This window comes from Phyllostomus discolor, chromosome 9 (genome assembly GCF_004126475.2).
Source record: "Phyllostomus discolor isolate MPI-MPIP mPhyDis1 chromosome 9, mPhyDis1.pri.v3, whole genome shotgun sequence".
NCBI lineage: Eukaryota > Metazoa > Chordata > Mammalia > Chiroptera > Phyllostomidae > Phyllostomus > Phyllostomus discolor.
In genome coordinates, this window is record NC_040911.2 from 40,491,728 (window position 1) to 40,505,594 (window position 13,867).

Consider the following 13,867-nt stretch of genomic DNA (forward strand, 5'->3'; position numbering starts at 1 on the left):
TCTAGCTCATGCAAACCAATACAGCAGTGGCTTCCTCAGGGAGGCCTTCCTACCCGAGCTCACCTTGGGAGGCATGTAAGAAGCATTCTTGATTATCACAGGATACTTGAAATGTTCGTGCAGGTGGTCAACATATTCGCACATCCTAGGAGGAAGAGATCAGGTGGGACAATAATGCCTTAAGTTAGATAATTCACTTCTTGCCAGCTATTAAGCAGAAAGGGTAGCCCTGGCTGGTTGGCTTAGTAGTTAGAGTGCCAGTCTACAAACCTAAGGATTGACAGTTCCCCAGTAGGGGACGCACAAGAGGCAGCCACACTGATGTTGCCGTCTGTCCCTCCCATTCTCTAAAAATAAATAAAATATTTTAAGAAAAGAAAGGGTGGACTTTGTCAAGGCTTGGTTAATAACCATGTTTCCCTCAACCTCTGTGCCTCCGGTTCTTCTCATCTGTGAAATATAGCAGTGTGGGGGTTTGGATGAATTGAATTGTGAAGTCTGTTTTAACTAACTAAAGGTTTTATGACCCCAAAAGGAATCAATTTAGACTCAATAAAGACCTGGGATTATTTGAGTGACTTTAGCCAAAATTTAGATGAATAGATTAAAATCACCAAATGGGGTCCCTTCAAGCTACACACATGATTTGGAAGAGCACAGGTTTTAGAATGAGACCAGCCTGTTCATATTTGGTGTCAGCTACTTCCTGGTTTTGTGACCTGGGGTAAGTGGCCTAATTCTGCTGCCTAACCTTAGTCATCAGCTAATGACAGCTGCTGTGAGGGGCAGGCATGTGCCTGTGGGGGGGCTACACAAAGGAATTGGCTAAAGAGGGTCTCGTGGTTTCGGTGGACATACATGCTAAGTCATCAACTCTACTGTTTGCTACCTATAATCTGTAGAGACAGATGAAGAACCAGCCCCCTGGGAGAGACAGGTGGGCCTTGAGGACTGAACAGAGGACAGTGTTCCACACAGAAAATTACAAAGCAGCGGTGTTGAGGTGTGACAGCACGGTGTCTGCCTGTGGCTCTCTACTTGCACAGTGGCATTCCTGAGCAGTGAGGTCTGCTTTCCGGAGAGTGGAACGAGGCACTTTCACCTACTCCTTTGGGGTCACAGTGCACGGTGGCTTAGGGCTGACCCATTTTTTCTCATCTCTCAAGACCAGAACCTTTCAAAGTTGGTTGGAACCCCCTTGGTTCTGCCTTCAAGAACTGAAATGAGGGGCAAAATCAGAGTAACTTAGGGATTTCTAAAAATTTAATCTTTATTGTATTTTTTTCTACTACCATTTAGTCTTCTCCTCCCCCCAGCAATCACCACACTGTTGTCCATGTCCATGAGTCCTTTTGGGATTTTTTTTTATAGTTTAAAATATTTATGACAGCCCTGGCTAGTGTGACTCAGTGGATTGAATGCTGGCCTGTGAACTGAAGCGTTGCCGGTTCGATTCCCAGTCTTGGGCACATGCTTGGGTTGTGGGCCAGTTCCCCAGTAGGGGGTGCATGAGAAGCAACCACACATTGATGTTTCTCTCCCTTTCTTTCTCCCTCCCTTATCTTCTCTCTAAAAATAAATAAGTAAAATCCTTTAAAAAATAAAATACTTCTAACATTAAAAGGCAGTGTGTGCCTACTCATTATCCAGCTTAGAAAAGAAGCCAGTACTTTATAACTGAAGCCCCCTATATACCCTGACCAGTCCCATTCCTTCCTCACAATCCTGAATTGTTTGGTGTTTACCTTTGCCACACATATTCTCTTGTTTTCACTACATACTTCTAGGGATCTTTCTGTGACACCACATTTAATTCCAAGAGAAAAGAACATACTAAATCCATATGTGTATAGACGACTAAAAGGAGATTGTCTTAATTTAAAGCTCACCTGGGGCCTGTTGAGAAATCAGATGGAACTAAATAATAATGATGTGACCAAATCAGGGAAAACTCAGGAAGAGGAGCTTGGACAGAGTGGAGAACACACCTATGATGACAGCAGGGCTTCAGAAAGTCAGAAACAGGTGCTGGTTGAGGAAGGAGTTCCGGCTTTCATCTGGTTGAAAACTTACCTCCTAAACAGTGATTCTATTACCAAGAACCTACCCCTCTAAAAGAAAATATTTCACTGCTAGGTCTCCTTGTTGCTGCCCTACATGGAGAAGGGGAAGCAAAACGAACTTGGTCTTTGAGTCACAGAGGGTGCCAATGGGCAGGGTTCTTAGTGCCTCTGGTCACAAGAGCAGGGTTAAAAGATATGGCCCAAGCCCTGGCTGGCGTAGCTCAGTGGACTGAGCGCGGGCTGTGAACCAAAGTGTCACAGGTTCGATTCCCAGTCAGGGTACATGCCTGGGGTGCAGGCTATGACCCCCAGCAACCGCACATAGATGTTTCTCTCTCTCTCTATCTCCCTCTCTTCCCTCTCTAAAATAAATAAATAAAATCTATTAAAAAATACCAATTTATTAAAAAAAAAGATCTGGCCTGGACGGAAGTACACAGCTGAAGTTAATGCCATATTACTCACCTGTTCGTCAGGCTTGCGGAGACTGATATGAAGTCAAATATAATCAGGTGCTGCACCAATTCACAGAGGCCGACTCCACCAGCATGGGGGCAAACAGGAACTGAAATGAAGGCAGGTTGCTGCTGAATGCCAACAGTTGGGCAGAGAGAGGGAAGGGGTGCAAGATTACAGTATTTGTTACTGCCTGCAAGTGATTAAATCATTTGTTAATGTTTAGGGATGAAATTCCAAGATGAAAATCATCAAAGATTCCCTGATTAAGCCTAAAAGACAAAAAAAAAAAAAAATGGCAAACTACAGAGGGAACCACAGGTGTCTCAAGGTCGGGGAAATGGAGGTTTGGTCTCCAGGCTGCTGTGCCCTTACCAAACTTTTTGGCCATCAGCAATACTGAGAGGTTCTCGTTGACACTTCCCAGCCTGCAGCTGTCAATCTGAAGAAACTGCAGGGCTTTCGCCTGTAGGAGCTGCTTAAATATCACTCTATTGTGGCACTGAAAATAGAATTACAATAAAACCAACAGAAGAATCAGCCTTGGCCTTCAGAATATCTAAACCTGGCAACACACCAATTCTAAGTCACTCATTAGTGACCTTCAGAACGCCTGCACTGTGTGTATTCTTTGTTCTCACTTGGCATTAGGCATGCTCTGATTGCGCAGGTGGGGACTGCCTGCTCACTGCTTACAAGTCTGCTGGTGGAACAGTGAGTCATGTGAAGTCACACTGCTTGCTATCTTTTAAGGAATAACTGCCATAGTGAAATGAGGCATCAGGGTGAAATACAGTGACAGCAATGAGCAGGTGGCACGGACAACAAAACAGAACCATGGCAGAGCAGCACTGTTCCTTCTGCTGGGAAAACCGAGACTCTGCTCCCTCTCCGTGCTCTGCTCCTGGGCTGGCTGTCGCAGGTTTTGGCACGCACTTGTGCTTCGCTTGTAAGCACAAAATGTGAACGCAATCATGTTTACTCAAGTTGGAAGCTGGCTTTCCCAGAACCACACAGTGCATTGTATGCCCTTGCAATAATAGCAAGTTTAAATTGCTGCCTTATAAATTTCTTTCTGACACTTTGATAAGAATGACCTTAGTCATTGAATTTTAGAGTAATCCAGAAACTTCTGACTATATCTGACTCTTCATACTAATGAAGTGCTGTAAAACAATCCGATTTCTAAGATTATGAAAATTTCCCAACTCAAGATACAACAAGTTTTATAGCCTAACATGACAATGTCATCAGTAGGTGGCTGGGGTGCACTGACCCCACAGACACGTCACTTACCTGTTCTCCTGTGGCAACGCCAATTCCTAATGGGGCCAATGCCTATAAAATACAAGGCAACCTGGTGTTATTTTCCTAAGTTTTTGAACTGAATGTTCAGTGTTTAAAATTTAGAGCTATTTATTTAATGTTTAACTATTCAGAGCTGAGGAAAGGATGTCCAGCCGCTGAGTGGCACGAGGCAGTCAAGGGGAAGTGCGAGCACACAGGAGGGGCTGCCTGCGTCTGCAGAGGGGAAAGGCCGTGCTTATCACATGCTGCTCCCTTCCTGGCTCCGGCTTGCAGGTTCTGTCTGGAGCCCGGCAGTGAGGCGGAACTGGAAGGGAGACGACAGGAGCCACTGTGGCCCGTCGGCCTGTCACAGACACCAGCTATTCAGCCCCTGGCTGAGTCCTTCTTATAGTTCACCACTCTCTTTATTCCCATCTTCTTTCCCCCTTCAGTGGTTATTCTAGAACCCTGTCCCTTCAAGCTCAGTGGGTGGCTACAGATCTTGCTTCACAGGTTGGGTTCAGGGGGTGAGGTACTCGAATCTTCTGGTGATACTGCTCTTTCTGTCTTCCCTGCTGAAGCTACTTTACTCCCCACCACCTGGGCTCTAGGTCCACACCTCCCCAGGCCCCACTGGGACTGCACAGCCACACGCTCCCCTCAGGCATCTTTGGTTTCTCCCTGGCTTGGCTTTCCCATTGTTTAGGGAACAATATCAATGAGGCTAATGGCTAACAGTTTCTGGGCGCTTATCTGGCTCTGTGCAAAACCCTGAGTCAACTGACTCCTCATCACAACCCAGTGGGACAGAAGCCATCATGATCCCAATTTCACAGATGAGAAAAGGCGCACAGGTGTATTAACTGTCCTAGATCAAAGTTTAGAAAGTTGTGGAGCCGGAGCTTGAAATTTCAGATGACTCCAGAGCCAGTGGAGGCATCTGAATCGCTAGGTATGCTGACTTTCCTGAAGGAAAATTCTTAATTTAGGAACCAGGTGTCTCCTGTTCCACTCCCTGGCCTGTCTCTAACAAGATGTGTGGATTTGGGTGAGTAACAGACTACCCGCAAGTCAGGAGTTACAGCAGCTGGTCACCAAGGTGCCATTAGCACCAACAGCTTATGGTTCCTGACACTCCCAATTTAAGTAGGCTGGGTCCTTTATCTCAAAAGAAAATGGGGATGGAGAGGTAAAAGGATGGTGGGGAGGAACAGCCATTTGACTTATTCATCCTACTATCTTTAAAGCATGTTTCTAACTCTGAATAGGTACCAAATTTTATTTCCTCCTTTAAATATTTCCTCAATCTGCCCTATTCTAGCTGCCCTCCTCCCCACTTAATGCAAAAGCCCCCTAGCCCCTATCCCAGCCTCCATTCTCTTTCTGCCCATTCCTCACCTCTCCTACACCCCCACGTCTCCCAGCCTACACACTGCTACCAGTCAAATCGTCTTTACTCCCCTTCTCTCATTCAAGAACCTCAGGTGCTGTGCTGTGTTCCGCTGCCTCTTCTGAGCAGGTGGACCCATAACCTGGCCCCACGCACCTGCCGTCTCCACAGCCCCCACCACGCACTCCCATTCCACTGGTCCCTCCGTGGCCCTACTGTGCTGGCTCACTCAGCTCCCCCAGCCTCAGTTTCTCTTCCCCACCTTCTTCAGATGCATCTGAGGGGATGGCCTCCCCCACGTAAACACACCCTTGGAGGGTTGAAGCCCAGGAGAGCTTCTGAGGAGACCCTCCAGGTGGCAGAGGTTCCTATCTTCTTTCTACTGCCCTCAGCACTCAGAGCCCTGGCCCCACATTCTGCCTGTCTGTTCCATGGATCCTAGTTTTCTCTCCAGCCAGGCTGTAAAGTGGGGAAAATGGAGGGCACTCCTTAAACACGGGTTTTTGTGGTGTTGAATATATGGAAATCTTATGTTGATTTACTGAGAGACATGGACCCCACATCCCAGTAGGACCTGAGACTTCATGTAGGTACATAATGAGGCATCCCTCCTGGAACTGGGGACTAAGACTGTGCTCAGAGGGAAATTTTAAGAGCAGCACATACAGTGGGGAGAGTAGAGCAATGCCAGGTCACCTCAAGGAGAAAAAACTGTTCCTAGGCTCCTAGGCGGGTGGGGCTGGCCTTTAAGCCAAATGAACGTACTAACTCAATGGCACAGTATGGTGGGAAAAGGGTATCAGATGAAAAAATGAAAGGGGGGTCAGAGGTGTATGTTAGCGGGGCCTGCACAAGTACTGTCTAGGGAGGTTTAAGCCTCAGCGTGGCTGGGGCCAGACAGAGGCAGGTATATCTGCACTGCAAAGATGGGTGTGTTGGGCCACCTCGGTCTGATGTCACCACACTCTCAAACCCCATAACCAGTTCCCGCCCTGATTCCTCACTCATCCAGTAGCCTTCGGTTGCATATGGCTACTCATGGAGCTTGCGCTGGTCAGAGGATACAAAATCTAGATCTCCCAGAAGTTACAATTTTCCTTCTAAATTAACCAACTGGCATTCTGGTTTTATATATTCGTGCTGCTAGCTGGGCTAATGGGAGACTCTCTGAGAGATGAGATGTTTCTCAGATGTTCTGACAAGTCAGGTTCTAACTAACCCTGGAAGGGAGCATGGCCAGCCCCCAGTCGGGGTGGGTTTGTGCAAGAAGAGTCCTGGTATGAGGGAAACAGGCAGACAGCCTTATCTCGGGGAGGCCTGGCCTTGGCGCAGCTGAGCAAGCCTTTTCTTTTGAGTCATCCAGAGGAATCTACATTTTTTGTTTTATTCTCAGTGAGTAAAATGTTTAGTGTCAATCAGATTTCTATTTGTAGTCATGAGAACCATGTCTGTCAACACTGACAGGATGGTTGGTAGCCTTTCAGCTTTTAGCCATTTACTTTCTCTAAAATAAATAGAAATAAGGTCAGTTGATAAACTGAAGTGAACAATTACTTCACCTACTTCATCAGGAAAAGTGAAGGAGGGTAGGGGAAAGAATTTTAGGATCTGTTGTGGCCACCCTGGAAAACCAAACAGAAAATAACGTGACAGCGACAGGATAGCAGCAGCTGTAGTTTTTCTACCTTGGAGATGGTGGCGTGTCCCAGAATGTCATCAGGGGAGGTTGGCTCCTCAATCCACAGTGGCTTGAACTCAGCCAGCTTTGACATCCACTCCACTGCCTCGGGCACATCCCAGCGCTGATTGGCATCCATCATCTGTAAGGAGAGACCTGGGAGGTGAGGTCTGCCAGGGGCTGACCTTGCTGCAGGGCTATGGCTCCCAGAAAGGAAATGCTGTCACTAGTAACACCAACTGATGAGCAAGGCTCCCCTAAGGAGCCTGACACTCCATCTTTGGAGGACCAGCATGCAGCCACAACAAAGGGAATCAACGAGCAGCCACAGCTACCAGAATTTGGGCTCCAGATTCTGCAAGTCCTCAAATTATGAGATGCTGCAGGAAATTTACTCTTGTTTATATCAATTAGCCTATGGTAAGGCTGGTTTCCTTACACATCGTTTCACCTACAATCACAGAACCTACTGACGACGTCTAAGTGAGGACTTCCTGTACTGTCTGTCTTCGGAGGGGATGTCCGGAAGTGCCCTGGGCTGGGCCCTCGGCAAGTGTTCACTGGCCCTGGAGCTCTGACCCAGTCTGCATTTAGGTGCCACCCAAATACATTTGTGTTGCAGTGTTCATTGTTTATGGGAACCGTTTTACCACATTCTAAATCGTGCACAGCCAATACTGCGTTTGGTCAGTGATCATTTATCGACTATTGCCTACCATGTTTCTGGCGTAGTAATAAATAACCAGACTCCACCATTAGTTTAGCATCTATGCCACTAGGCATTTTATGCATTTTCCCCATTTAATATTTATAATAACTCTATGAAACAGTTCATATTAACCCATTTTACAGCTAAAACTGACATGCAGAAAAGTAACTTGCCTACGAATAATAAGTCAAGTAAGTGGTAAGTTTAAGTCTAGGCCCCTTACTCCAAGGCCCTAGTTCTCTTTGTGCAGAGACCCTGCCTGGGAGCCAGGTGCTGGGTCTGCAGAAACTAACAAAGGGCTCCTCCATCCCTGACATTATCATGCTTCCAGAAGAGAGACACAGAAACAGCCATCTCTTGTACAGCGATATTGCACCTTTTTCATCTCATGGCACACATAAACTAATTACTAAAATTCCATAGCACACCAAAAATATATATTTTTTTGCTGATCTGACAAAAACTAGACATAATTTTGATTAATTTATGGAAAAAATGATAGTAATTACCTACACTTTTTGCTCCAAAGTGACTTTTTAAAAAATCAGGTGTTGCCTTGGCTGGTGTGGCTCAGTAGGTTGAGTGCCAGCCTGTGAGCCAGGGGGTCACTGGTTTGGTTCCTGGTTAGGGCACATGCCTGGGGTACAGGCTGGATCCCCAGTTGGGAGTGTGCAAGAGGTAACTGATCAATGTATCTCTTGCACATCGATTTTTCTCTCCCTGTCCTTCTACCTCCCTTCCTGTCTCTAAAAATAAGTAAAAGCTTTTAAAAACACCAGGTGCCAATACTTGTACATAAGTATCTCTGGTACCAAGAATTAACCAATTAGAAACAGCCTTGTTATGCAACATGACCAATAAGATGCAACTCTATTATATGATCTACATATTTATGGTTCAAGACAGGGCATTCACACTAGATGGCTATTGTTGTGTTGGCTGTTGTCATTTTTTTTATTTGACAATCCAAGGGAAAAGAGGGCAGTGCCCCTGACTAAATAGTCAAGTATCGTTTTTGTGGCATACCGGTTGAAAGCTGCTGCTCTAGGAGAATGCGCCATGTGGTAAGAGTGCTCCATAGAGCACTGTGAGAACCAGAGGGCAGTACACCAGAGTCAATTATTATAAATAATTTAGATGACAATGACTTCATAAGAAAAAAGTAGCATTAATTCATGTATCAATAATGGGACATCTGATCCTAGGTCAAGGACTCCAAACTTCTATTTTAACTTAGGAAACAAGCCTCTGAAACTTCATAAAAACATCTTAGTGTGACTTCCTTTTATGAAAATACTTCACACATAGTAATAAATGTTTTCAAGACTATACAGTTAGGCATACTGATCCTTTCATATATCGCAGTCACATTTCCAGCATTTCTTCAACAATGGCTTCCTGAGACCCACTTACCTGGTGAGCTACGTGTGGGGCAGACTTGTTAAGAAGTGAGATTGAGTAATTAATCTCCCCGGGGCACAGTGGGGCACCCATGGGAGAACTGTCTGCTTGCTCAGGTGCATCCATATTAGCAAGAAGGAATTATACCTAATCCTGATCTTCACTAGTTCTGAAGACTAAAAAAAAATTTAACCATGAGCCCCTGCAATTGTTTATTTTTAAAAGAATTCTCCTGCTGTAACAAAACCACAAAGCTGTATTTCTTCTGGCGTTCAGTTTCAAAACTCCTAATGCTTTTTAATCCTTGTTGGAAATTTGTAGTTTGGCCCTGGACAAAGACTTCCTGTAAGCCTGCTTATTTCTCAGTGGGAGGAGAAGATATTTACCAAAGTCTTCTCAGGTCCAATTATGTCTCTGATGAGTCGGCACCTACGGATGTCATCCTGGAGATCGGCACCAACTTTTACCTTAAACCTGCAAAATTTGGTTTGATGGTTTATGTGCCCTGACTTAGCAAAGATAACTGGATTCTCTGTAGAAGTGATCATCTCTGTCAATAATTCACAGATCACATTTTCTAGTGACTTCTTGCTCTTTCCCAATCTTCAGACAAATCACTTGAGAATAAATTCTACAAATAGTATCTCTTTTCTCACTGTCACAGGGCAATGACTATAAATTACCTACTGACCTAAAGTTAAGAAACTGGAGAGAGCAATTAGACTTTAATAACATTAACTGAGTTTTTGCTGTGCCACGAAAAAGAATTAAAGATGACCCGGCTGGTATAGCTCAGTGGACTGAGCACAGGCCTGCAAAGCCAAGGGTTGCTGGTTCAATTCCCAGTTGGGGCACATGCCTGGGTTGCAGGCCAGGTCCCCAGTAGGGGGCATGCAAGAGGCAACCACACATTGATGTTATCCTCCCTCTCTTTCTCCCTCACTTCCCCTCTAAAAAATAATAAATAAATAAAAATTTAAAAAAAAAAAAGAATTAAGGATGAGAAAGCCATAGACTTAAAGAGGAGAGAGCGGACTGGGAAGGAGAGCCGAGTGAGCCTTCCTGTCACACCCTGAATGAAGAGTAGAGTTGACAGAATATCCCTGTCTGCATGGTCCTTTACCAGAGGGCTTCATCCAAAATCAACTCAGTGAGTAGTTGGCCACAGGGACCCCATGGTGCAGGGGCCTTGGTCACATAACTAGGGAGCAGCAGAGGTCTCCTTTACATCATAGCTGGCCACTGCAGGGGCTCCCTTAATCTGTTTTGACTCCCAACTGCTCTCCAGACCTGGGCCTCCACACTGCTCCCCATGACTCTGCTGAAGTTGCTTTGCTGGTCAGAAGAGGTGTGGTCATTCTGACTATAACACCGCAATGTGCAAGAGGTGCCAGTACCACGGGTGAGGCTGGTATCCTCTCCCTTGCTCACCAGCCTCCCTGCCCTGCACACTCAACATCAAGTCTGCTGCTCCAGATAGAACCTGAGGTCCTCCCTCTACTTTGTATGATGCCCACCCTCCGTGCCAACAAAAGAACCTGCGGAACACCACACACACTCAGGCACCTGCTGCCATTCTCTCCCCTCCGCTCAGCACAAAACACCTTTCTATCCCAGAAGAGGGCTTCAGCTTCTGGATGCGGGCTTCCTGTGATGGGAGGTCTTTGCAATCTCCCCTCAGCCTTCCCTGACTCACCAGATATGGCTGTGCCAACCTTTCCTGGGTATGTGCCAGAGGGAAGGTGCCAGCATGTACTGAGCACCTGCTGTGAATCCTGATTGTGCTGGTCCTTTTCAGATAGCAACTTTGAGGAGAATCATGATTTATAGAGAAAGAACATGAGGATCAGAGGGGTTGAGCAATTTGCCCATGATCACACAGCAAATACTAGCAGGCAATGAGGGAAAAGGGTAAGATTTGATTTCGAACCCATCACATGTATAAGCCTCTTTCTATCACATCATGCTGCCTCCTTCAAATTCTCAATCACCACCCTGCATTTAGCTGAGGGGTTCATAAGAATTCTGCCGCCTCAAACACACACACATCACCCAGGAGTCATGTTAAAATGAAGATTCCGATGCAGCAGGTCTGGGGAGAGGTCTGAGAGTCTGCATTTCTGACCAGCTCCAGGGTTCATGCACCTGCTCCACAGACTACACTTTGAGCAGCAGGCAGCCAGGTGGCCAGACTGACTGAGAGTCATGTACAGCCTGGTGATTTTTCCCAGGCCAACGAGCCACCTTTAGCTACAATGATGGACTCACACTGACTACATGAGGAGAGGATGGTCCCTTTGTGTCCTGTACTATGTCAGAACCTAGGGCCGCTGACAACTGGTTAACCCAGAGGTGTTAGCAGGTCTTTTAGCAGGTGTTAGAGGTCTTTTAGCAGACACCAGGGGTGCCCAGGGCTCCATAACCACGCAGGAGGGAGATAGCGAAAAGGGCAGGTGGTTAGTCTGGATAGAACACGGCCCAGAGGAAGAGACGGGCTGTCTCAAGAGCCTGGCTCTGGGAAACTCTGTGAAGATTTGGGACTAGTGACTGAAAGTTATATGGAAACAAAGGGCTTGAGAGGTTAAAGCTCTTTCCAACACTTGAAGCCTTCCAACAATGCAAAAGTGCCTTATAAAGTTAAACTCGCTGCTTCTGGAGGTTTTCAACTAAAAGTTCAATCAACGCTTGTTAGTGATAGTAAAGAATGGATTTCCAGTGGATTTCTAAGAATTTGCTTACGCTGGAAAGTGCTTGAAACCAGTGATCTCCAAGGTCTCTTTTAACTCTGATGTTCTATGATTCTAATTAGGATTCAAGTCTATCTTTTTTTTTTTAATCCTCACCCAAGGATATGTTTATTGATTTTAGAAAAAGATGAAGGGAGAGAGCAAGAGAAACATCGATGTGAGAAACATTGATCAGGTGCCTCCCATATGCTCCCCGACCAGGGACCGCCCCCAACCCAGGTAATGTTTCCTGACTAGGATCGAATCTGTAACCTTTTTTTGGTGTATGGGACTTTGGCTCCAACCACCTGAACCGCTCGGCCATCACCTCACCTCTTATCTTTGGAAAAAGAGCATGGCCTAAGCTGAAATGCCTCTTAGTGTATCTCTACACACCAGACTGCTCTTGAGAGAATCTTGGCCTTCTTAGTGCCTCTTGATCCTGGTTCCTTTCCATTACTGAGCCTCTCATGCTGCCTGTTGGAAGAGTCAGGTTCATTATCACACAAATAACTTACCTGGTCCAGCCGCTCTTCAGGGCCTCCGTGCAGAGCTGCGGGGAGAGGAGCACAGCCATCAGCATACACTGAAAAGCTCTCTCAGTCTATTGAGCACCTCAGTCATTTCTGATCTGGTTTCACGAACACTGGTTTTAGCAGGAACCAGAAGAATAGCCATGTGTTGTTGAAATTCAGAGCAGAAACAGCTTAGCCAACAAGCATAACTCTTTGTACTCACAGGGTAACTTTTTTCCTCGTTTCTATGGTAACTGTTTCTTTAATTGTCACAACATTCCTGGAGGGGGAGTGGAGGCTTTATATCCCTCTTTTTAAAGCTATATTCTGTGGCATCCATAGAACTAATGGATGTAAGAGTAAGAAACAGTATCTAGCCTTTCTCTGACCCAGCTGTGGGTGAGTATGGTACGATGGAAAAGAGTGATAAGTCAGCCACACGATGACTGTGCTGCAAACACCACACAGTTTACAGCATTTTTCTGAATTCTCATATCCAGCCATGAGGTAAGAAAATATTTCCCCATTTCACAATGAGGAACCTGAGACTCAGCTTGATGACGTGTAACCTGCACAATGTTACCTTGCTACCTCTGCCTGGGAATCAAATCCTAGGCTTTCAGAACCCAAAGTGGGAGTCACTGGTCACAGAGTCCCAGTTGTCCCGTGTCCGAGTCCTGTGTCCACAAAGTGAATGGCTTTGCTTTTGCTTGAGCAAAAGTACTTCCAGCGTGAAGCCTCGGAGCCATAAGGATTTAGAAAGGCTAACAAGAAAATATTAAAACTCTTCCAGGAAGCCAGGAATATAAAACCTGTCTACCAGATTGGGTTCAAATGCCCACCTGCTGCAGCATGTCATCTGAGTACCCCAGCCAGGCGCACGATGTGGTGTAGGCAGGGTAGCCATGCATTAGCATTTGCTCTTCTGTGGAAACACAATGCTCGTCAACACTTTGTTCTTTCCAGGGGCCTTCAGAATTAGATTGCCTGTAGCTAAGCTGCTGCTCCTCAGAGAATCTCTTTCTGATCCTGCACCCAGCCCCTAGTCCAGCTCTAGGATGCATTAAAGATCATGCACATTCTGAAGATGTCAAACGGGGCGGGGGTGGTTACACAGTGATCAGGATACCCTCTAGGACTGCCCACTAGCCAAGGGCCTCCCCGCATAGTCAAACCACAGTCAGGAGGCTTCTTTGTCCAGATTCAACTGGCTGTTGAGGACCTGGCTGCTGGGCATGAGGCATTTGGGAGGACAATGTGAACCCCAAAAGGACAGAGACAGTCAAAAGTAAACAATGACAAAAAATAATGCAGGAAATTTCCTCATAACCCACCTCTCTCTTTTTTACCAACTTGACCTTTCTGCAGTATTTCTGGAAAAAGTAAAAAGCATCATCACTCTCTTAGACAACAAATGCTGCATGCACTATGTGGTTTACACATCAGCATGTACCAGAGAGCTTCCAGTTCCGTCACCTGAATATGACTCACCGTAGGCTTCCTCTTCAGTCAGGACGTCAGTGATGTACCTGAAATCGATGCAGGATAGCAGCATCCTGGGATCCTGGCAGCGTGACAGGAAGGGGAAATGGCTGGACTCAATTCACAAGTGGATTGTGCTCACACTGATACATGGGGCTTA

The 13,867-nt window shown here is 46.0% G+C and overlaps 1 protein-coding gene across 3 annotated transcripts in view; it reads right to left on the reverse strand.

Annotated features, from left to right (window-relative positions):
- ENOSF1 (enolase superfamily member 1) overlaps positions 1 to 13,867 on the reverse strand; it is a 33,010-nt gene that overhangs the window by 1,825 nt on the left and 17,318 nt on the right. The window contains exons 6-15 of one of the 3 annotated variants that reach the window (XM_036009243.1): positions 13,717 to 13,789; positions 13,560 to 13,598; positions 13,068 to 13,150; positions 12,229 to 12,263; positions 9,371 to 9,458; positions 6,882 to 7,016; positions 3,816 to 3,857; positions 2,894 to 3,021; positions 2,529 to 2,630; positions 64 to 145 (exon numbers count right to left, since the gene is read on the reverse strand). In XM_036009243.1, the coding sequence (XP_035865136.1) occupies positions 64 to 145; positions 2,529 to 2,630; positions 2,894 to 3,021; positions 3,816 to 3,857; positions 6,882 to 7,016; positions 9,371 to 9,458; positions 12,229 to 12,263; positions 13,068 to 13,150; positions 13,560 to 13,598; positions 13,717 to 13,789 (807 nt within the window). Of the gene's footprint in view, positions 1 to 63; positions 146 to 2,528; positions 2,631 to 2,893; positions 3,022 to 3,815; positions 3,858 to 6,881; positions 7,017 to 9,370; positions 9,459 to 12,228; positions 12,264 to 13,067; positions 13,151 to 13,559; positions 13,599 to 13,716; positions 13,818 to 13,867 lie in introns of all 3 variants that reach the window. The other 2 variants (XM_036009245.1, XM_036009244.1) reach the window with 2 other exon arrangements.